Source organism: Trachypithecus francoisi, unplaced genomic scaffold (genome assembly GCF_009764315.1).
Source record: "Trachypithecus francoisi isolate TF-2019V2 unplaced genomic scaffold, Tfra_2.0 Lachesis_group12, whole genome shotgun sequence".
Classification (NCBI taxonomy): domain Eukaryota; kingdom Metazoa; phylum Chordata; class Mammalia; order Primates; family Cercopithecidae; genus Trachypithecus; species Trachypithecus francoisi.
In genome coordinates this window covers 10,520,697-10,544,043 of record NW_022681457.1, presented here as the reverse complement: position 1 = coordinate 10,544,043, position 23,347 = coordinate 10,520,697, and the positions used below count along the sequence as shown (strand labels likewise).

The 23,347-nt window shown below is 53.6% G+C and overlaps 2 protein-coding genes and 1 non-coding gene across 8 annotated transcripts in view; 2 read left to right on the top strand and 1 right to left on the bottom strand.

Moving 5' to 3' along the window:
• Positions 1 to 6,385, top strand: part of PTPRH (protein tyrosine phosphatase receptor type H) — a 30,244-nt gene extending 23,859 nt beyond the window's left edge. For all 4 annotated transcript variants that reach the window (XM_033224437.1, XM_033224436.1, XM_033224438.1 and 1 more), the window contains 6 exons: positions 802 to 878; positions 985 to 1,119; positions 1,360 to 1,482; positions 1,679 to 1,839; positions 5,462 to 5,597; positions 5,710 to 6,385. In XM_033224437.1, the coding sequence (XP_033080328.1) occupies positions 802 to 878; positions 985 to 1,119; positions 1,360 to 1,482; positions 1,679 to 1,839; positions 5,462 to 5,597; positions 5,710 to 5,859 (782 nt within the window). In that variant the 3' untranslated portion in view covers positions 5,860 to 6,385. The remainder of the gene's footprint in view (positions 1 to 801; positions 879 to 984; positions 1,120 to 1,359; positions 1,483 to 1,678; positions 1,840 to 5,461; positions 5,598 to 5,709) is intronic.
• A 553-nt stretch (positions 6,386 to 6,938) lies between these two features.
• SYT5 (synaptotagmin 5) lies at positions 6,939 to 15,383 on the top strand. 3 transcript variants are annotated; one of them, XM_033224441.1, is made up of 9 exons: positions 6,939 to 7,498; positions 8,547 to 8,670; positions 9,249 to 9,421; positions 12,105 to 12,224; positions 12,351 to 12,518; positions 12,885 to 13,052; positions 13,279 to 13,393; positions 13,625 to 13,758; positions 14,793 to 15,383. In XM_033224441.1, the coding sequence occupies exons 2-9, from the start codon at positions 8,592 to 8,594 to the stop codon at positions 14,991 to 14,993; spliced, it is 1,158 nt and encodes a 385-aa protein (XP_033080332.1). In that variant the 5' UTR covers positions 6,939 to 7,498; positions 8,547 to 8,591; the 3' UTR covers positions 14,994 to 15,383. The 3 variants fall into 3 exon arrangements, with proteins under 3 accessions (XP_033080332.1, XP_033080331.1, XP_033080333.1); XM_033224440.1 differs by having other exon boundaries at positions 6,940 to 7,498; positions 13,276 to 13,393; XM_033224442.1 differs by lacking the exons at positions 6,939 to 7,498; positions 9,249 to 9,421 and having other exon boundaries at positions 7,516 to 8,670.
• A 7,676-nt stretch (positions 15,384 to 23,059) lies between these two features.
• Positions 23,060 to 23,163, bottom strand: LOC117094091. Its single transcript, XR_004441416.1, has one exon. It is a non-coding gene; the product is annotated as a small nucleolar RNA U13 (small nucleolar RNA).
• Positions 23,164 to 23,347: the final 184 nt, after the last annotated feature.

The following is a 23,347-nucleotide window of genomic DNA, read 5'->3' as shown; positions in this document are numbered from 1 at the left end:
TTTTTTCATTTTTTTTTTCTTTTTTTTTATTTTTGAGACGGAGTCTCGCTCTGTGGCCCAGGCTGGAGTGCAGTGGCCGGATCTCAGCTCACTGCAAGCTCCGCCTCCCGGGTTCACGCCATTCTCCTGCCTCAGCCTCCCGAGTAGCTGGGACTACAGGCGCCCGCCACCTCGCCCGGCTAGTTTTTTTGTATTTTTTAGTAGAGACGGGGTTTCACCGTGTTAGCCAGGATGGTCTCGATCTCCTGACCTTGTGATCCACCCGTCTCGGCCTCCCAAAGTGCTGGGATTACAGGCTTGAGCCACCGCACCCGGCCCACCCATTTTTTTCCTTTGAGACAGAGTCTTGCTCTGTTGCCCAGGCTGGAGTGAAATGGTGCCACCTTGGCTCACTGCAACCTCCACCTCTCGGGTTCAAGCGATCCTCCCACCTCAGCCTCCCTAGTAGCTGGGACTACAGGCGCCTGCCACCGTGCCTGGCTAATTTTTGTATTTTTAGTAGTGACTGGGTTTCACCATGTTGGCCAGGCTGGTCTCAAATTCCTGACCTCAGGTGATCCACCCGTCTCGGCCTCCCAAAGTGCTGGGATTACAGGCGTGAGCCACTGCGCCTGGCTGTGGGTCCCTTTGAGAGTCCTCCTGGCCTGCTCCCTGCAGCTGAGGTCCCTCTGCCCCTCTCAATCCCTGTATAGCTCCCAGCGTCTGCCGGCATCTCAGCATGACTTCTGTCCATGGGTCTTGGTCTTGTCTGTGTGCCTCTCTGGGTCTCTCTTCCTGGCTAATGCTGGCCTCTTCTCCTAGACGACTGGTCCCGGGTGCCCCTGAAGCCCATCCACGAGGAGCCAGGCTCTGACTACATCAATGCCAGCTTCATGCCCGTAAGGTCGTGGTTGGGACTGAAAGGGTGCCCAGAAGGCCTGGAGAGATCAGAGCTGGCGGGGGTCATCTAAAGACCTCCCTGACCCGCCTGCCTTCCTCAACCAGGGTCTCTGGAACCCCCAGGAGTTCATTGCCACCCAGGGTCCCCTGCCACAGACGGTGGGTGACTTCTGGCGCCTGGTGTGGGAACAGCAGAGCCACACGCTGGTCATGCTGACCAACTGCATGGAGGCCGGCCGGGTGAGAGATCTGAGTCCTGGGTGCTGACTGGGTGCAGGACCCTGCACTGAACACTGATCCAATGTAGACCCCACACCCAGACCTCACGGATTCCCCCAGGGTGACCCCAGGTGTCTTCAGTGTAGACCTGTTGCCCACTCTCCCCCCAGCCCATCTGCTGGTTCACATATGGGGCCTAAAGCAGACCCCACAGATCTGGGGTAGAGGAGTTCTGTTCTCTGACCCCTTCCCCTCCCCCAGGTGAAGTGTGAGCATTACTGGCCTCTGGACTCGCAGCCCTGCACCCATGGGCAGCTGCAGGTAACCCTGGTGGGTGAGGAAGTGATGGAGAACTGGACGGTGCGGGAGCTGCAGCTCCTCCAGGTGCGTGTGTACAGCCCCGTCCTGGCCTCAGCCTTCCCCTGTGACATACGCCATGCCTCCAGGACCCTCCACCAGCTCCAGCCTTCCACTCACTCCTCTGAGGAGCTGCAGTGTGCCCCGGGGAACCCACTCCTAGTGGTAGAAGCCAGGTCCTCCTTACGTTCATCTCCAGAGCCTGAGTGCTCCCTCCTTCCAGGTGGAGGAACAGAAGACGCTATCCGTGCGGCAATTCCACTACCAAGCCTGGCCAGATCACGGCGTTCCCTCTTCCCCAGACATCTTGCTGGCTTTCTGGAGGATGCTCCGGCAGTGGCTGGATCAGACCACGGAGGGAGGCCCACCCATTGTACACTGCAGGTGGGGACCAGCCCAGGACCCTCGGTCTTGAGAGAACCACTCCCTTGGGGCTCAGACAGTGGTGTTAGATGGGACCCTGGGAACTTACATGGGAGGTGGAAGAGGGAGAGAAGGAGGAGGTGGATGCGGAAGATAAAGGGGGATGTGAAGCAGTTAAGAAAAGAAGGAGGGGCCAGGTGCAGTAGCTCACACCTGTAATCCCAGCACTTTGGGAGGCCGAGGCAGGTGGATCACGAGGTCAGGAGATCGAGACCATCCTGGCTAACACGGTGAAACCCCATCTCTACTAAAAATACAAAAAATTGGCCGGGCGTGGTGGTGGGTGCCTGTAGTCCCAGCTACTCGGGAGGCTGAGGCAGGAGAATGGCGTAAACCCAGGAGGCGGAGCTTGCAGTAAGCCGAGGACATGCCACTGCACTCCAGCCTGGGCGACAGAGCGAGACTCTGTCTCAAAAAAAAAAAAAAAAAAAAAATGAAAAGGAGGATAAGGATGAAAAAATGGGAATGAAAGATGAAAAGGCAGGCCAGGCGTGGTGGCTCACGCCTGTAAATCCCAGCACTTTGGGAGGCTGAGGCGGGTGGATCACTTGACTTCAGGAGTTTGAGACCAGCCTGGCCAACATAGCGAAACCCTGTCTCTACTAAACATACAAAAATTAGCCAGGTGTGGTGGCGGGCACCTGTAATCCCAGCTACTCGGGACCCTGAGGCAGGAGAATCGCTTGAACCCGAGAGGCGGAGGTTGCAGTGAGCCGAGGTCGCACACCACACTCCAGCCTGGGTGACTCTGTCTCAATTTAAGAAAAAAAAAAAAAGGAAAAAAAGAGAGATGAAAAGGTAAAGGCAGAGAAAGTTGAATGTAGAAGAGAAGGGAGAAAGGATGAAGGCACAGGACAGAGACGTGGCCACAGATTCTGAGAAACACTGGAGACACTTCCTTGCACTAGAGTGCAGGGCCTCCCGCATCAACTGCTTCCCTGATACTTATTTTTGTTTTATTTTATTTTATTTTATTTGAGATAGAGTCTCGCCCTGTCGCCCAGGCTGGAGTGCAATGGCACAATCTCAGCTCACTGCAACCTCTGCCTTCCAGGTTCAAGCAATTCTCCTGTCTCAGCCTCCTGAGTAGCTGGGACTACAGATGCTCACTCCTGCACCTGGCTAATATTTGTATTTTTAGTAGAGATGGGGTTTCACCATGTTGGCCAGGCTGGTCTCGAACTCCTGACCTCGTGATCCGCCCGCCTCGGCCTCCCAAAGTACTGGGATGACAGGTGTGAGCCACAGCACCTGACGCTTTCCTGATATTTATGCTGAAGTCCCATAGGTCAGATTTCACCTAACGGTAACTATTAGGGAGATGAGGAGGAGTGACAACCCCTGAGACTGGGGCTCTGGTTTCAGTGACAGTGAATATTTACACAGTCCTACTGCTCCTCATAACAGCCTCATGGTAAAATTGTCCTCCCCATTTTATTTTATTTATTTGTTTGTTTGTTTATTTTGGAGGCGGAATTTCGCTCTCGTTGCCCAGGCTGGAGTGCAATGGTGCGATCTCGGCTCACTGCAACCTCTGCCTCCCGGGTTCAAGCGATTCTCCTGCCTCAGCCTCCTGAGTAGCTGGGATTACAGGCATGTGCCACCACGCCTGGCTAATTTTGTATTTTTAGTAGACACGGGGTTTTATCATGTTGGTCAGGTGGGTCTCGAACTCCCAACCCCAGGTGATCCGACCACCTCGGCCTCCCAAAGTGCTGGGATTACAGGTGTGAACCACCACGCCCGGCAATGTCCCCCCCATTTTAGAGTTGAGTGGATATCATTACATCATTCCATTAGTATACATGTCCAGAAGCATATCTAGAATAGCCAAAGCAACAGACACTAAACAGATTAGTAGCTTCCAGGCCCTGGAGGGAGATACGGAATGGGGAGAGGTGGCCTCATGGGCGTGGTGTCTGCTTTAAGGGTGATGAAAGTGTTTTGCAAGTAGATAGAGGTGGAGGCTGCACAATGTTGTGAGTGTGATAAATTGCTCACATTCAAATAGCTAAATTTTTTGTCTTTTTTTTTTGGAGACGGAGTCTCGCTGTGTCACCCAGGCTGGAGTGCAATGGCTTGATCTCAGCTCACTGTAACCTCCGCCTCCTGGGTTCAAGTGATTCTCCTGCCTCGGCATCCTGAGTAGCTGGGAATAGCCACCCCATCTGGCTAATTTTGGTATTTTTAGTAGAGATGGGGTTTCTCCATGTTGGCCAGGCTTGTCTCCAATGCCTGACCTCAGGTGATCCGCCCACTTCAGCCTCCCAAAGTGCTGGGATTACAGGCGTGAGCCACTGCGCCCAGCCTAAAATAGCTTTTTTTTTTTTTTTTTTTTTTTTTTTGAGATGGAGTCTCGCTCTGTCACCCAGGCTAGAGTGAAGTGGTGTGATCTTGGCTCACTGCAACCTCTGCCTCCCAGGTTCAAGCGATTCCCCTGCCTCAGCCTCTCGAGTTGCTGGGACTACAGGAGTATGCCACTATGCCTGGCTAATTTTTTTTTTTTTTTTTTTTGGTATTTTTAGTAGAGATGGAGTTTCACCATGTTGGCCAGGATGGTCTTGATCTCCTCACCTCGTGATCCACCCACCTCAGCCTCACAAAGTGCTGGGATTACAGGTGTGAGCCACTGTGCCCAACCTAAAACAGCTAATTTTTTCACTGGGCACCGTAGCTCATGCCTGTAATCCTAGCACTTTGGGGGACTGAGGTGGGAGGATCACTTGAGTCCAGGAGTTTGAGACCAGCCTGGGCAACATGGCAAGACCCTGTCTCTATAAAAACATTAAATAAGTTAGCCAGATGCAGTGGTGCGTGCCTGTAATCCGAGCTACTCAGGAGGCTGAGACAGGAGGATCACTTGAGCCCAGGAGGTCAAGGGTGCAGTGAGCCGAGGTCATGCCACTGTACTCCAGCCTGCGTGACAAACAAAACAAAACGGAAGACTAATTTTGTGTTTAAAGGAATTATTAAATGATTGGCTGGAGAGTTCTTATTCCTGTGTTTGAACCCCAGCTCTGTCACTTATTAGCTGAGTGGCCTGGGGTATGGGACTTCACCTCACTCAGCCTCCATTTCCCCATCTGTACAAAGGATGTGCTGGTACATCCCACTTCTTAGGTTTGGGAGGAGGGAAGAAGGCCCATCAGGCACTTAGAGCCTAACAGATGGAAGGAACTCCAGGCATAGTTTTGTTGTTGTTGTTGTTTGAGATGGAGTTTTGCTCTTGTTGCCCAGGCTGGTGTGCAATGGTGCGATCTCAGCTCACTGCAACCTCCACCTTCTGGGTTCAAGCAATTCTTCACCTCAGCCTCCCAAGTAGCTGGGATTACAGGCGTGCGCCACCATACCCGGCTAATTTTTGTATTTTTAGTAGAGATAGTGTTTCGCCAGGTTGGCCAGGCTGGTCTCGACCTCCTGACCTTGGGTGATCCACTGGCTTTGGCCTCCCGAAGTGCTGGGATTACAGGTGTGAGCAGGCATAGTTATTGTCATCATTCAAACACAGATCCCTCCAATCAGCCATGACCCCGGACCCTCGCACTGCTGCCCCTTGGTCTGACCCTTCCCTTGTTCTGCCTAGTGCTGGCGTGGGTCGCACAGGCACCCTCATTGCCCTGGACGTCCTGCTCCGGCAGCTGCAGTCCCAGGGTCTCCTTGGGCCCTTCAGCTTTGTGAGGAAGATGAGAGAGAGCCGGCCGTTGATGGTGCAGACTGAGGTGAGGCAGCCCCTCAGCGACACAGGACGGGAGTTGGTGGGTGGAGGTACCCTGGGGCTCCATACAGCCCAGACTTAGGGGGACGCCCCTCACTCCCATGACCGTTTCCCAGGCTCAGTACGTGTTCCTGCACCAGTGCATCCTGCAGTTCCTCCAACAGTCAGCCCAGGCCCCAGCCAAGAAGGAGGTCCCGTATGAGAGTGTCGAAAATCTCATCTATGAGAACGTGGCCGCCATCCAGGCCCACAAGTTGCAGGTCTAAGTGACGAGAGGGCTGGGTTGGCAGCCCAAGCATCCTCAAGCTCTGGATGCCCACTTGAGCCCAGATTCCTGGAAGAGCAGAGGGCTGGGCTCCCAGACTCCTAGGTGCTGTGGCAGGAGGAGACTGGGATCCCAAACTCTGGTTTCCCCAGGACAGAGTGGTCTGATGGGCTTCAGATGAACCCTATGGGAGCTGGGGATCCGGATTCCTGGTTCTTTGAAGGAGAGAGGTGGTAGCTTGGATTTCCTAGGTCTTTCAGGGAGGAGGAAGCTGGGAGTCCAGGATACGGGAAGAAACAAACTGGAGCCTGGATTCTGAGGCAGGAAGGAATTCGGGTCTGGAGTTCTGGCTACTTGAGGACCAAAGGCAGGCAGGATCCTGCCCTGCTTTTACTTCAGAAACCAAATCAGTCTTCTGTAATCTGAGGTCAGAGGGTGTCCCTGTGCCCAAGGTCTCCCTGCACCCCACCATCCACATATATGTTTCCTTCTATCCCATAATTTATTAAATCACTGTTCTCCCCAGAGACAGTTGTTCCATGGATTTCTGGGTCCGGAAATAATATTGGGTTGGGAGTAGGGATGGGTTCCTGGTATCTAGGGATAGAGGCAAACGTCCAGGAGGGGACTAGAGGGACCCACACATTTGCAATGAAAAAATGTAGGTTTGGGTGGTTGAGTCTCTCAGAGAAGGCGGTGTCCAGACGTCTGTGTCCAGGGTCTGGGCAGTATGGACAGGGCTCGCTGGAGCTAGGTGCTTGGGGACTTGCTTTCTGAGCTTTTCTTTTACTCTTTTTGTTGTTGTTGTTGTTGTTTTGTTCTGTTTTTGTTTTTGAGACATGGTCTTCCTTTGTTGCCCAGTCTGGAGTGCAGTGGCTTACTGCAGCCTTGACCTCCTGGGCCCAGGTGATCTTCCCAACTCAGCCTCTAGAGTAGCTGTGATCACAGGTAGGCACCACCACGCCGGACTCATTTTTGTAGAGACGGGATTTTGCTATGTTGCCCAGGCTGGTCTCCAGCTCCTGAGCTCAAGCATTCCTCCTGCTTCGACCTCCCAAACTGCTGAGATTACAGGTGTGAGTCACCGCACTGGCCGCCTCTTGGGACTGGTGTTAGGAGAACTTAGGGGGCGATGTCTGGGGGCTGATAGCTGGGGACTTTGATGCTGAACCCCACAGAGTCTAGGTCTCCAGTGAGGGTCTAGGGTCTCCTAGGTCCTAGGACTGAGTATCCTGGCATGCCGTTCTTTGGGTGTGTGTCGTGTGTGTTGGGGCGGGAGGAGTGGAGTGGTCTGGACGGCCAACGACTGGACCAGAGGGCAGAAAAGTCTAAGGCACCAGGATAAATATCTGTGGGCGTCATCGAGGTTCCCGGGTGGAGGCGGGAGGAGGGGCGGGGCGGGGCTTTCCGCCTACCCGAGACCAAATACAGGCACACACAATACACACCACACACGCGCGCACACGCGCACGGGCACACACGCGCGCACGGGATCCGGCTTCGCTCCGCGGCTCCCCCGCCCCGCCGAGTTCCGCGATCAGCACCCGGGACAGCGCCACCGCCCACGTGCGGGGGGCGGGGTCCGGGCGGGGCTGGCGCCTCCGCGTCTCCCGGGAGCGTCCCGTCCAGCCGCCGAGCAGGTAGGAGCTGCTGGGACCCCCGCCCTCAGCCCATCCGCATCCGCATCCCTAGAGGAAAGGGGTGTGGGAGTGGGGGCTGGGGCACTGGGGGGACCAACAGAGACAGTGGGAGGGCTGGAGCCTGAAGCGGAGAGACAGGGATTTGGGGACGCGAGTCAGGTATGGAGAAGACAAAGAGCCGAGGGCGGGGAGGGGAGCGCAGGCGGAGCGAAGGGGTAGAGACCCTGGGGACAGAGGCCAGGCGATAGGCAAGACAGACGGGCGGAATGGGGAGGCAGACACAGGGAAGACGCCTATTTGGGGTCAAGAGACAGCGTGGAGACCGAGGCGGTCACGAGAGCAGGTGTGAAGACAGCACGGATGCGTGGAGAGACCAACAGGCCAAGAAGGATGAGGGGGGCTCAGCACAGGCACCAGGCAGCCCCCGACCCGCCCTCCAGCAAAACTGGGGAGAGGGAAGAGGGAACCTGCGTCTCAGCTCCCAGGACCAAGTGCGGAGGGAGTAGTCGGCTGTGGCCGCTCGGACCACAGGCTGCCCCTCCCCACCTCGCGGGACCTGAGGATCCCAGTCGGGCTATCGGGGGGTTCCCAGGCACCAGTGGGCCCCGGAGCGAGCCTGCCCCGCCGAGACTCCGCGTCTGTGCGTCAGCCCCGCCCGTTGTCCTGGCAACAGACCGTTGCCCGGGCAACCAGCTTTGCTCCCACCCCGCTCGAGAGGAGCCCTGCTGTTGCTCTGGGCAACGCAGTCCGCTGGTTCCCACGCCTGCCTTCGCCCGCTTCCGGTTCAGGCCCTGCGGAGGGGCGAGGACGAGGCAGAAGTCAGCGGAATGCCTGTGGGACCGTGGAGGAAGAGGGTATCCCTTTGGGATGCAACTAGGTCCTGGACACCCCCTCTCAAGCGCAGGGAGGCTGAAACTACAACTCCCAGCATGACTCGCGGTGGCTGTCCGGTTTCTGCGCGGCTGTTCGCGCATGGGCCTCATGGGAGTTGGAGTTCTTTGTTGTGCGTGGGGCTCAATGGATGTCTGGGGTGGGAATGGGGGACTAGGGTGCTTGAGTGCCTCTGCAGAAAAGACTCTAGGAACCCGCCACCATGTTCCCGGAGCCCCCAACCCCGGGGCCTCCATCGCCCGACACGCCTCCCGACTCCAGTCGCATCAACCACGGCCCCGGTGAGCAAGACCCGGGGAAAGACGGTAGGGGGTGGGGGGGACGAGCAGAGAGAAAGCCCGGCCAGGATTCCGAGGGGCAGGATTCGGACAGGTGTACTCGAGCAGGCGGGCTGGAAAATCCGGCTGGGATTCCGGGTCATCATCCTGGAGTAGAACGCAAAAGAAATCGGGAAAAAGGAAGGAACAGAAATCGAAACCGGATCAAGGGGTGTTGCATGGAATGGGATCTTAGAATTGGAAGGTCCACCTAGCCCTTCTTTTACAGATAAGGAAACTGAGGCCCGATGAGGAGCAGGGCTTCTTCTAAAAAGCATCAGGAGTTGAGCAGACATGGGGGGCGGGGGCGGGTAAGGAAAGGCAGAACTAATAGGCAAGCAAATCCAGATGGTGTCAGCCTGGGTTAGGGCATCGAATCTCTCTATAGGCCACATTAGGTGGAAGAAAAACGCGGAAAGAAATGGAATGAAAATGGCTGGAGGGAAAAGGAGGCCAGCATTCCAGCTTCCGCGTATAATCAGGACTGAATCAGCCAGCGCGCTGCCCAGGCCTCAATGTGTGTTGTCTCCACCCCTCTGCAGTGCCCCCCTGGGCCCTGGCCACCATCGTGCTGGTCTCAGGCCTCCTCGTCTTGAGCTGCTGTTTCTGTCTCTACCGGAAGCGCTGTCGGAGGCGGACGGGCAAGAAGAGCCAGGCCCAAGCCCAGGTCCACCTTCAGGAAGTGAAGGGGCTGGGCCAGAGTTACATAGACAAGGTGTGGCCCGGCCCAGCCCCTCTACCCGGCCCCTTCCCGCACCCTGCTCCTCTCAATGGCCCAGCGGGTCCCAGTCCCTGCTCCCTTCCCTCCTATAGGAACCCACCTTACTGGCTCATCCTCCCTGTGTGTCTAGCCCTCAACTGGACTCTGGGGACCTGGAGATGGAACAGAACTAGCTGCTGTTCACAAGAACTTTCCAGTCTGGTGGGGTAGTCAGGCACTGACACAGACACTCACCACACAGGGTAATATGTGCGGTACTACAGGGTCTCATAGGAGCGCAGAAAAGGCATCCCACTGTATAGAAATCTACCGAAACGTATAAATATTTGGCTCTGGGCCAGGTGCGGTGGCTCACACCTGTAATCCTAGCACTTGGGAGGCTGAGGTGGGCAGATTGCCTGAGGTCATGAATTCTAGAGTAGCCTGGGCAACATGATGAAAACCTGTCTCTACTTAAAATACAAAAAATTAGCCAGGAATCCGGGCGCGGTGGCTCACGCCTGTAATCCCAGCACTTTGGGAGGCCGAGGCGGGCGGATCACAAGGTCAGGAGATCGAGACCACAGGTGAAACCCCATCTCTACTAAAAATACAAAAAATTAGTCGGGCGCGGTGGCGGGCGCCTGTAGTCTCAGCTACTCAGGAGGCTGAGGCAGGAGAATGGAGTAAACCCGGGAGGCGGAGCTTGCAGTGAGCTGAGATCCGGCCACTGCACTCCAGCCCGGGCGACAGAGCCAGACTCCGTCTCAAAAAAAAAAAAAAAATTAGCCAGGCGTGGTGGCATGGTATAATCCCAGCTACTCGAGAGGCTGAGGCACTGAAATGGAGAGGTGGAGGCTGCAGTGAGCTGTGATCACGCCACTGCACTCCAACCTGGGTGACAGAGCAAGACTCTTGTCTCCAATAAATAAATAAATAAATAAATAAATAAATGGCTTTGAAAGCTGAAAACCAGCTTTGTGCCAGAATACTTTAAAATGTGCTGATTTCTTTCAGAGAATGAGACGTATTTACAGTAAGAAAAATTTTAAAACAGAGGGTCAAACAGAGGAGGCTTCATGGTGGTGGTGACTCTGTACTGAGACCCAAGGAACAGAGTTAACTGAGACCAGAGAGAAGGACATTCTAGTCCAAGTTGGAGCAAGTGTTGAGGCCGCATACCCAGATTCAGGCCCCATATCCAGATTCTGAGGCTTATTTGGGGAACAAAGAGTCGTTTTTCACAATAGCTGCACTCTGGAGTGAAGTGTCTGGAGAACTCAGCAGTATCCACGTCATGAGGGTGATGAAAGCTACAAATAGGTTTTGAGCATGAGAGGGACAGGGTCAGATGGTGTTAGGATGACTCCTCTGGAACCCCTGCGTAGGACAGATCTGCGGCGAGGAATCCGGGGAGGAGGCCAGTGCAGCAGCAGCCCAGAGAGGATAAAAGAGATTTGCACTGGACGAGGCTGTTGGAATGGAAAGTGGTCACTGCAGGGTCTGAAAATTAAGTCTCTCAGCGCAGAGTGCAATGTTTGCCTGGGAGCCAGACAGCACTAGGTTTCCAACCAAGAGGGACCATTTCCCGGTTGTGTGACCTTGGAGAATTCACTGTCCCTCTCTGAACCTCAAGTTTGCGGTCACTAACTTGGTATTTCCCCTCCTTCCTTCTCAATCAGGAGCTGATACAATTACTATCTGTAAAGATGCCATTTAGGGTCCTGGTGTCCAGCCCCATCCCTATCCCTTAAACCAGTGATGTTCAAAGACTGCAGCAGAATCACACAGGGTACTTGTTGAAATGCAAATTCTGGAGCTAGCACCTGACCTGTTGAGTCAGCATCCCTGAAGAGGTGACCTCAGACATTTTGTCACAGGACTCAGGGGAATTCAGGTTTACATTGAATTTTAAGAATTGCTAGGCCGGGCACGGTGGCTCAAGCCTGTAATCCCAGCACTTTGGGAGGCCGAGACGGATGGATCACGACGTCAGGAGATCGAGACCATCCTGGCTAACACGGTGAAACCCCGTCTCTACTAAAAACTACAAAAAACTAGCCAGGCGACGTGGCGGCGCCTGTAGTCCCAGCTACTTGGGAGGCTGAGGCAGGAGAATGGCTTAAACCCGGGAGGCGGAGCTTGCAGTGAGCTGAGATCCGGCCACAGCACTCCAGCCTGGGTGACAGAGTGAGACTCCGTCTCAAAAAAAAAAAAAAAAGAATTGCTGGCCTAGGTTAAGGAGACACCTTCTGCTTTTTCATTCTACTTTAGAATAACAAATACACAGTAAATATGCCATTCCTCCTCCATGTTTTGCTGTGCTAAGATCACAAGTAAACATGGCAGTTTGGACTAGCACCCCGATACATCCATTAGCATGTGAAATACAACCTGCATTATTCCTGTAGGCAATGGGATACTATCAGTACTTGTTTTAATCTAAGCATGACAAACACATGTCTAGTCCCTGCCCATAGCAGACACCACTAATCAAACATTCACAAACATACTGCATCTGTGTTATCATGTCTATTTCCTGCCTGTGGCAGACATCTCTAGTCAAATACTGACTCTGCTTAGCCTGTGAGCGCTCAGGTATAGCCCAAGGGACTTGTGAGCCTCTCTTGGCTTCTGAACCTGAAAGATACTGCTATCAGGGGAAGACTTCACCTACCCTTACCCCTGGCTCCCTAAGGTGCAGCCAGAAGTGGAGGAGCTGGAGCCAGCACCATCCGGGCCAGGGCAGCAGGTGGCAGACAAGCATGAGCTAGGACGACTGCAGTACTCCCTGGATTATGACTTCCAGAGTGGCCAGGTGGGTTGGAGGAAGGGGATGCTTTGGAGGGAGGGTCCAGGGGTTCCAACCACTTCTGAAAGGAGCCATGGAAGGGAGGCTAAGACTAGTGTTCTCCACCTCCCGCACTGTGCCTGGGCCCTGCAGCTGCTGGTGGGCATTCTGCAAGCAGAGGGATTGGCAGCCTTGGATCTGGGTGGCTCCTCGGACCCCTACGTGCGGGTCTACCTGCTGCCGGACAAACGGAGGCGGTACGAGACCAAGGTGCATCGGCAGACGCTGAACCCTCACTTTGGGGAGACCTTTGCCTTCAAGGTGAGCTCCTGCCCTCAGGCCCTGCGTTCCATAGCCTGCACCCAGTCCCTGGAACACTGGGGACCGACCCCTTCCGCTTTCCCTGCAGGCGGCCACAGCTCAGGTGGCAGCTACCCGCTCTGGGGCTATTCCACTGGACTCTGGGCACTGCTGACTCCTGGGCTGTACCCTGGTCCTTGGGCGGTACCATTTGGGTTCCACTGACCCGTGGTTTTTTCCCCCATGGATCCCTGGACTTCCCCATTTGAGTTTCCCCAACTGTTCGCTTGGACCCTTCCTTCACTCCACGCCTTCCTTCTGGATGTGCTGCGCCTCACCCTATGTCTGACTTCCTGCTCTCTACTGCGGATTCTCTGTGCACTCCAGGTCCCCTACGTGGAGCTAGGGGGCAGGGTGCTGGTCATGGCGGTGTACGACTTCGACCGCTTCTCTCGCAACGACGCCATCGGGGAGGTGCGGGTCCCCATGAGCTCCGTGGACCTGGGGCGGCCGGTGCAAACCTGGCGGGAGCTGCAGGCTGCTCCGCGGGAGGAGGTGAGCATGTGCGGCCACGCCCCGAGCCACGCCCCAGCCTCCGCCCACAACTTTTTGAGCCAATCAGATCATAGGCCTTCCAGCCCCTCGGGGCGGCGTGGATTGTACCCCTGCGTCCTTAACTGTGGACCGTTCCATTCCAAAGTGTGGGGAGAAAAGACAAATGGAGGGGGCACGGATGTGGAGCCGGGGCTCTGGTGATGGGCCCCTCTCCTTCTTTCAGCAGGAGAAACTTGGGGACATCTGTTTCTCCCTCCGCTATGTCCCCACGGCCGGGAAGCTCACGGTCATCGTCCTGGAGGCTAAAAACCTGAAGAAGATGGACGTAGGAGGACTGTCAGGTGTGTGGGAAGCAAGGGAGTGGGGTGTGTGGGGATGGCGTGGGGTGGGTTCTCGTTCTGGCAGTTTCTGAGCCCCGAGGGTTTCTTCGGGGACAGGGAGGCCCAGGCTGCCGTGGAAGGCGTGGATTTTGGGATAGAGCTACGGAGACCCGAAGGGTGTAGGCGGTGTTTCTATCTTGGCCCAAGAACTCAGCAGTGGAGAGCTATAAGACTCCTCCTTCCTCTCCCCAGATCCATACGTCAAGGTCCACCTGCTGCAGGGCGGCAAAAAGGTGCGGAAGAAGAAAACCACCATCAAGAAGAACACTCTGAACCCCTATTACAACGAAGCTTTCAGCTTCGAGGTGCCCTGTGACCAAGTCCAGGTGAGCTCAAACCTGTCGTTCTCCAAAAGCCCAGACCCTTAGTAATAGCCATTGCTAGGCGGAGGGAGACTTTTAGCATCTCCCTAGAAACCAGGTGAGGGGCTCTGAAGTTATGCCCTCCGTCTGTTTCCTCCTATGAGGACCAGGAAGCCTCCTCCACTCCAGGAAGAGACTCCTTAAGATTGGATGTGGGCATCCTATCTAATGTAAGCAGGACCGGGATGCCCCACCCCCTAAGCGGGACTAGGATGCCCCACCCGTAAGCAGGACCAGATGCCCCAGCCTAAGCAGGATCAGTATGCCCCGCCCCACCAAGCGGGACCAATATACCCTGCCCCCAAACGGGACCACAGTGACCCACTCCTAAGCAGGACCAGATGCCCCACCGCAAGCAGGACCAGGATGCCAGCCCTAAGCAGGAGCAGGATGCCCCGCCCCCAAGCAGAACCAGAATGTCCCGCCCCCCACGTGGGACCAGGATGTCCCGCCCCCGAGCAGGACCAGGATGCCCCGCCCCAAGCAGGACCAGGATGCCCCACTCCTAAGCAGGACCAGATGCCCCACCCCAAGCAAGACCAGGATGCCCCGCCCCCAAGCAGGACCAGGATGCCCCGCCCCCCACACGGCACCAGGATGCCCCGCCCTCCTCAGGAACAGGGGTCTAAGAAAAAGAGACCTCCCCTTACCTCTTTAGGGATGGCGCCTACCCTAGCTCGGCCCCTGTTAAAGTTCTGCAGCTTTGCGGCTCTTAGGAGGTTGCTCCCCCAAGAGGCGCCGAACACCCGCTCCGCAACCGAGTCCTGAGGGTTCATTTCCTTAGAAACCTGGCTGCTCAGGAAGAAAGGCGCCAGCGCCTCCTCCTCCCCGCAGGCTCCGTCCCTCCGGTCTCCCACCCCCTCCCCCGTGCCGAGCTCCGGGGACCCGAGCCCTCGGGTGGCAGCGAGAGGTACCCTCAGCTGTGAGGGTGGACACTGCCCCTTCCGGGCCTCCTCCCCTCACGCTCCTCTCTCCTCCTCCTCCCGCGCCCACCCCAGAAGGTGCAGGTGGAGCTGACCGTGCTGGACTACGACAAGCTGGGCAAGAACGAGGCCATCGGGAGGGTGGCCGTGGGGGCGGCCGCCGGCGGGGCTGGCCTGCGCCACTGGGCGGACATGCTGGCCAACCCACGGCGGCCCATTGCCCAGTGGCACTCGCTGCGGCCGCCGGACCGAGTGAGACTGCTGCCTGCGCCCTGACTCCCACCCGAAGCCCCTGGCCAAGCCTGGACTCTAGCCCCTGACCCCAGGCTACTGAGACCGGCCAAAGCCAAGCCAACCCTACCCGTAAGCTTCCTCTGCCCATTAACCTTCCCCCGACCTTCCACCCCAACCATCTGAACCGTTCCTGTCTTCTCACCCCCAATGGTGCCACTCACGACAACGGTCCAGCACACTCCCCCGACCCCCGCGGACACACCCAGATGCCCCAGGGACCCCTGGGAAGGGAAGGCAGCCTGGTTTCTCCTGCCCCCGGGTCCTGCTCCCTGCTTTGACAATCAGCCATCCTCATCTGCTGTCCTCTCTCTTCCAACACAGCCCGTCCCTGCACTGCTCCTGGGGCCAAATAAATTTTCAGCAACTCCGGTGGCCTGGGCCCATGCTCTTTGATGGGGGTGGGCATGGGCTGGGGCCCAAGAGGAAAGAAACCTCATTTCCAGGAATGGGCGCGCACAGGGCAGCTTGCACTTCGTCCTGAAAGCCGCTGACAGAGACTGGCCTGGCCCCATGGACTCCCTCACACTCTCACCCGTTCATTCCTCACTCACCACTCTGAGCCTGGGCTTCCTCCTCTGGAGAATGTTGGGATAATAATAACTCCTGCCACATATTGGCCGTGAGGGGTCCGCGAGAATTCCCTTGCTTGTCCATGAATTTATCCCCTCGCTTGCTCACCCAGGACTCACATCCATTTTCATACCCATTTCTGCATCCCTCCCTCCCTCTCTTTTTTTCTTCCTTCCATTCCATATTCCTTGAGGTCTCTGTTGAGTGCTGGGGCCCCAGAATAGATGCAAACACAGACCTGACCCCCCAAGGGACTTACTGTCATCAAAACAAAGGAGAGGCACTGAGTCAGGGAATAAAATCTCCAGAGCCTGCGAGAGAGGATGGAGTTAAGCAAGGAAAGCCAATGATTTCAACTTCACCTCTTTCTTTTTTCTTTTCTTTTTTCCTTTTTCTTCTTTCTTTCTCTTTCTTTCTCTCTTTCCCTTCCTTCCTTCCTTCCTTCCTTCCTTCCCTCCTTCCTTTCTTTTTTCTTTTCTTTTTTTTTTGAGACAGGATCTCACTTTTTCACTCAGGCTGGAGTGCAGTGGCCTGATCTGGGCTCACTGCAAGCTCCGCCTCCCGGGTTCATGCCATTCTCCTGCCTTAGCCTCTCAAATAGCTGGGACTACCGGTGCCTGCCACCACATGTGGCTAATTATTTTGTATTTTTAGTAGAGACGGGGTTTCACTGTGTTAGCCAGGATGGTCTCGATCTCCTGGCCTCGTGATATGCCCGCCTCGCCGCCCAATGTGCTAGGATTACAGGCGTGAGCCACTGCGCCCGGCCCTTCTTTTTCTTGTCTTTTATTTTTTTTATTATTATTATTATTTTTATTTATTATTTATTTATTTATTTATTTATTTATTTTTTTGAGACGGAGTCTCGCTGTGTCGCCCAGGCTGGAGTGCAGTGGCGCGATCTCGGCTCACTGCAAGCTCCGCCTCCCGGGTTCACGCCATTCTCCCGCCTCAGCCTCCGAGTACCTGGGACTACAGGCGCCCGCCACTGCGCCCGGCTAGTTTTTTGTATTTTTAGTAGAGACGGGGTTTCACCGTGTTAGCCAGGATGGTCTCGATCTCCTGACCTCGTGATCCGCCCGCCTCGGCCTCCCAAAGTGCTGGGATTACAGGCTTGAGCCACCGCGCCCGGCTATTTTTTTTTTTTTTTGAGGCGGAGTCTCGCTCTGTTGCCCGGACTGGAGTGCAGTGGCCGGATCTCAGCTCACTGCAAGCTCCGCCTCCCGGGTTTACGCCATTCTCCTGCCTCAGCCTCCCGAGTAGCTGGGACTACAGGCGCCCGCCATCTCGCCTGGCTAGTTTTTTGTATTTTTAGTAGAGACGGGGTTTCACCGTGTTAGCCAGGATGGTCTCGATCTCCTGACCTCGCGATCTGCCCGTCTCGGCCTCCCAAAGTGCTGGGATTACAGGCTTGAGCCACCGCGCCAGGCCTCTTTTTTTTTTTTAGATGGAGTTTCGCTCTTGTTACCCAGACTGGAGTGCAGTGGCACAATCTCTGCTCACTGCAACCCCCTCCTCCCGGGTTCAAGCGATTCTCCTGCCTCAGCCTCTTCTTTCTTCTTTTTTTGACAGGGTTTCACTCTGTCCCCAGGTTGGAGTGCAGTGGTACAATCATAGCTCGCTGCAGCCTCAACCTCCTGGGCTCAAGGGATCCTCCTGCCTCAGACTCCTGAGTAGATGGGACCACAGGCACATGCAACCAAGCCTGGGTATTTATTTATTTATTTATTTATTTATTTAAGAGATGGGGTCTTGCTATGTTGCCCAGGCTGGTTTCAAACTCCTGCAGTCCTCCTGTCTGAGTAGCTGGGACTGTAGGCATGAGTTGCCACACTGACCTCAGTGTTCTTTCAACGAATGCTGCCTCCTACTGTTTCGAGCAAAGATGATAGTTCCATTAGCTTCTACCTTATCTTATCCCATACAGAATTTTGGGTGGTGAACAAAGACCTATAAGATTTGGCCAGAGAACTCTCTGAGCAGCAGATTAAGTGGAGAATGAGGCAAAAATTACCCCCACGTACCAAAAAAGGAGGCAGCAAACAAACTTGCTCCTAAGCTTCCTGGTAGCCAATGGGGAAAGTGAAAATAGCACAGCTACACAGATTACAATATCCATGAGATTTTAAATTTTTCTCCAAAGGAATTCAGTAACTTTTCATGTGTGTGAGTGTGTGTGTGTGAGTGTGTATTGGTGTAGAGCATGTCTTTATGAAGACAGCTCTTTATGTTACTACTATTACTGCCAATAATAATCCTCACAGCAAACTCATGAAATAAACATGATCAGCCGGGCACGGTGGCTCAAGCTTGTAACCCCAGCACTTTGGGAGGCCGAGATGGGTGGATCACGAGGTCAGGAGATCGAGACCATCCTGGCTAACACGGTGAAACCCCGTCTCTACTAAAAAATACAAAAAACTAGTCAGGCGAGGTGGCGGGTACCTGTAGTCCCAGCTACTCGGGAGGCTAAGGCAGCAGAATGGCGTAAACCCGGGAGGTGGCACTTGCAGTGAGCAGAGATCCGGCCACTGCACTCCAGCCTGGGTGACAGAGCGAGACTCCGTCTCAAAAAAAAAAAAAAAAGAAATAAACATGATCATTATTCCCGGTTGAGAACTGAGCCCAAACTATGCTTTAGAGAATTTGGGGCTGGGCATGGTGTTTCATGCCTGTAAAAGTGAGGCTGAGGCGGGCGGATCACGTAAGGTCAGGAATTCAAGACCAGCCTGGCCAATATGCTGAAACCCTGTCTCTACTAAAAATACAAAAATTAGTTGAGTGTGGTGGTGGGCACCTGTAATCCCAGCTACTCAGGAGGCTGAGGCAGGAGACTCGCTGGAACCCAGGAGGCGGAGGTTGCAGTGAGTCGAGATCGTGCCATTGCACTCCAGCCCAGACAACAAGAGCAAAACTCCATCGAGACGAAAGAGAGAGAGAGAGAGAGAGAGAGAGAGAGGAGAGAGAGAGAGAGAGAGAGAGAGAGAGAGGAGAAGAGAGAGAGAGAGAGAGAGAATGAATTCCTGTGAAATGCTCAGAATTACACAGCCAGAAAGCCTGTCTCTAAATCCTGGGATTGATTTAGGTGATGACAATGGGGTCCTTGGTTCTCCGTCTCAACAAGAAAGCAGAGCGGCAGAAGAACAAAAGCATTACAAATGGCAGTCCACACTGGGACCAAAACGTAAAAGCGCTGAGATAATTTAGGGAGGGTGGACAGGGGCAGCCTTCCTGAGGAGGTGCCGTCTGGGCCATGACTTGAATGACAAGAAGGAATGAAGCTTGCAAAGGTTAGGGAGAAAAATGGTGGAATATTATTTGGTCATAAAAACAGAAGGAAGCATTGATTCCTACTTCAGCACAGATGAGTCCTGAAAATATTATGCCAAGTGAGGGAAGCGGACACAGATGGCTGAATAGTGCAAGATTCCATCCAAAAGAAACCTCCTGAACTGACAAATTCATAGAGACAGAAAGATTCGTGGTTGTCAGGGACTGAGGAGAAAGAAATGGGGAGGTAAGTGGGGTATGGGTTTTCTTTTGGAGTGAAGAGAAAGTTCTGGAACTAGACAGTGGTGATGGTTGCACAGCATTGGGAATGTACTAAATGTCATTCCCAATTAACTTAATAGTGTGTGTGCTTTACACCAGTTTAAAAAGAAAACAAGGCCAAGCACGATGGCTCATGCCTTAATCCCAGCACTTTGGGAGGCCACGGCAGGAGGATTGCTTGAGCCCAGGAGTTCCAGACCAGCCTGGGCAACATAGTGAGACCCTGTCTCTACAAAAGAATAGAAAAAATCAGCTGAACATGGTAATGCATATCTGTAGACCCCGCTACCTGGGAGGCTGAGGTGGGAGGACTACTTGAGCCTAAGATTTAGAGGCTGATGTGAGTTGTGATTATGCCACTGCATTCCAGCCTGTGCCACAGAAGGAGATCTTGTCAAAAAAAAAAAAAAAAAAAAAGAAAGAAAAGAAAGAAAGAAAGAAAGAAAGAAAGAAAAGAAAAAGAAAAAACGTCTAGTCATAGTGACTCAGGCCTGTAATCCCAGCTCTTTGGGAGGCAGGAGGATCGCTTGGGGCCCAGGGTTTGAGACCAGCCTGGATAATAAAGTGAGACCTCATCTCTATTTTTAAAATTTGTAAAGTTAGCTAGGTATGGGGGAATGTGCCTGTAGTTCTAGCTACTAGGGGTGCAGAGGTGGGAGGATCGCTTGAGCCCAGGAGTTTCAGGCTGAAGTAATCCAGTCTGGGCAACAGAGCAAGTCCCTGTCTTAAATAAATAAATAAAGCCAGGCGCGGTGGCTCACGCCTGTAATCCCAGCACTTTGGGAGACCAAGGCAGGCAGATCACCTGAGGTCAGGAGTTTGAGACCAGCCTGACCAACACGAAGAAACCCCATCTCTACTGAAAGTACAAAATTAGCTGGGTGTGGTGGCGCATACCTGTAGTCCCAACTACTCAGGAGGCTGAGGTGGGAGAATCGCTTGAACCGGGGAGGTGGAGGTTGCAGTGAACCGAGATCGCGACATTGCACTCCAGCCTGGGCAAGAAGAGTGAAACTCCGTCTCAGATAAATAAATAACAGCCTGGGCAACTAGTGAGACCCTTTTGCTACATACACACATACACACACACATACATACACATACACACATACACACCCACACATACACACATACATACACACATACATATACACATATACATACACATACACACAGAGATACACACAGAGATACATACACACACACATACATACACACATACACACAGAGATACATACACACATACATACACACATACACACATACATACACACATACATGCACACACATATACATACACATACACACAGAGATACACACACACAGAGATACATACATACACACATACATACACACATACACACCCACACATACACACATACACACATATACACCCACACATACACACAGAGATACACACACACATACATACACATACACACAGAGATACATACACACATACATACACACCCACACATACACACATACATACACACATACATACACACATATACATACACATACACACAGAGATACACACAGAGATACATACATACACACCCACACATACACACAGAGATACATACACACCCACACATACACACAGAGATACATACACACATACACACCCACACATACACACATACATACATACATACACACATACACATACACACAGAGATACATACACACATACACACCCACACATACACACATACATACATATACATACACATACACACAGAGATACACACACACATACACACACATACATACATACACACATACACACATATACATACACATACACACAGAGATACATACACACATACACACATACATACACACACACATACACACATATACATACACATACACACAGAGATACATACACACATACACACACACGCATACACATACACATACACACATGCATACACACACACATACATACATATCCAGGCATAGCGGCACTTGCCTGTGGTCCCAGCTACTAAAGATGAGGGGGCAGAGATTTCAAGGCAAAAGAACCCCAAGTTGCAAAGGCCCTGGGGTTCAAACGGTGTGGTGTGTTCTCCAAGGAGCCAAGAGGCTGGTGTGGCTTCAGGGGTGGATAACTGCATAGGGCATAGGGAGCCAAGCTAAGGACCTGGGAATGTGTCCAGGTGTGGCGGGAACCATTTGGAGGATTTGAAGAGGTGGGAGACATTATTTGATTTATGTTGAAGATCACTCTGGGCCAGGTGCAGCGGCTCACGCCTGTAATTCAAGCACTTCGGGAGGCTGAGGCCCGCGGAGCACTTGAGGTCAGGAGTTTGAGACCAGCCTGGGCAGCATGGTGAAACCTCGTCTCTACTAAAAATACAAAAATTAGCAGGGCTTGGGGGTGGGCACCTGTAATCCAACCTACTCAGGAGGCTGAGGCAGGAGAATTGCTAGAACCTAGGAGGTGGAGGTTGCAGTGAGCCAAGATCATGCCACTGCACTCCAGCCTGGGCGACAGAGCAAGACTCCATCTCAAAAAATTTAAAAAAAAAAAAAATTTGCGGGCTCAGTGGCTCACGCCTGTAATTCCAACACTTTGAGAGGCCAAGGCGGGCAGATCACCTGAGGTCGTGAGTTGGAGACCAGCCTGACCAACACGGAGAAACCCTGTCTCTACTAAAAATACAGAATTAGCCAGGCGTCGTGGTGCATGACTGTAATCCCAGTTACTCAGGAGGCTGAGGCAGAAGAATGACTTGAACCCGGGAGGCGGAGGTTGCAGTCAGCCAAGATTGCGCCACTGCACTCCAGTCTGGGCGTCGCAGCAAGACTCCGTCTCAAAAAGTCACTCTGGCTCGTTTGCTGAGAATATGCTGGGGGAGTGGGAGAAACAGGGAGGAAAGGCATTAATTCTCCAGAGAGAAAGCCAGGATCTGGGGCTCTTGCAGGCTTAGAGCTGGCCTGGGAGGGGCTGGTTAGCCAGGCTGATTCTGCAGGAACTGCTGAGGTCTCAGCCTTCATTTCCCCAGTGGGTATTGTCTTCCCAGTGCCCAGATCTGCCCTCAGGAGGCAGATCCGCTGCCCCTCTGCCAGCTGCACGCTACATTCCTATCACACAGAGCAGGAGACTGAGGCTCAGAAAGGGTGACTGGTCTAAGCAAGGAAAGGAGGCAGAGAGCCAAGTCTCCTTGGGCGCTGAGCCCAGTGCAGGGTGCTGGGGTGATTCAGAGATGTGCCTCATTCAGACTCTGTTGTTTTTTGTTGTTGTTGTTTTTGTTTTTTGACAGTGTTGCTCTGTCGCCCAGGCTGGAGTCCAGAGGCGCAGCTCACTGCAACCTCCGCCTCCCGGGTTCAACAGACTCTCCTGCCTCAGCCTCCAGAGTAGCTAGGATTACAGGTGCGTGCCACCACGCCCGGTTAATTTTTTTTTTTTTTTTTTTTTTTTTTGAGACGAAGTCTCGCTCTGTCACCCAGGCTGGAGTGCAGTGGCCGGATCTCAGCTCACTGCAAGCTCCGCCTCCCGGGTTTACGCCATTCTCCTGGCTCAGCCTCCCGAGTAGCTGGGACTACAGGCACCCGCCACCTCGCCCGGCTAGTTTTTTGTATTTTTTTTAGTAGAGACGGGGTTTCACCGGGTTAGCCAGGATGGTCTCGATCTCCTGACCTCGTGATCCGCCCGTCTCGGCCTCCCAAAGTGCTGGGATTACAGGCTTGAGCCACCGCGCCCGGCCGATTTTTGTATTTTTTAAGGTAGAGGCGCTGTTTCACCATGTTGGCCAGGCTGGTCTCCAACTCCTGACCTCAAGTGATCTGCCCACCTCGACCTCCCAAAGTGTTGGGATTACAGGTGTGAGCCACCGCGCCCGGCCGACTTACCCTTATTTTAATGCAGTGCATTTAACTGTACGATTACAAAATTTACCTGTAGTTTTTAAAATTCATGTCAGAAGGGTAACGTGCCGATGTCGTAACAAGGTTTGAAGGAGGCACATCTCACACATGCGCGTGAACACCCAATCATCCCGCTTAGAAACTATAAAAGGATAGAGCTGTAAGTTTAAATTATTGCTTCGTGCGACAATAACCAACTCACAAAAATCCCTGAATATTTAATGACCTGCACATCAGTGCCCCACCTGTGGGCAGCTCTGTGTGGTAGAGCCCACGTTGTGCTGGGGCGGGGAGCGGGCTCAGAAGCCTGCCGTCTAAAGTCTAGACACTTCACTTTA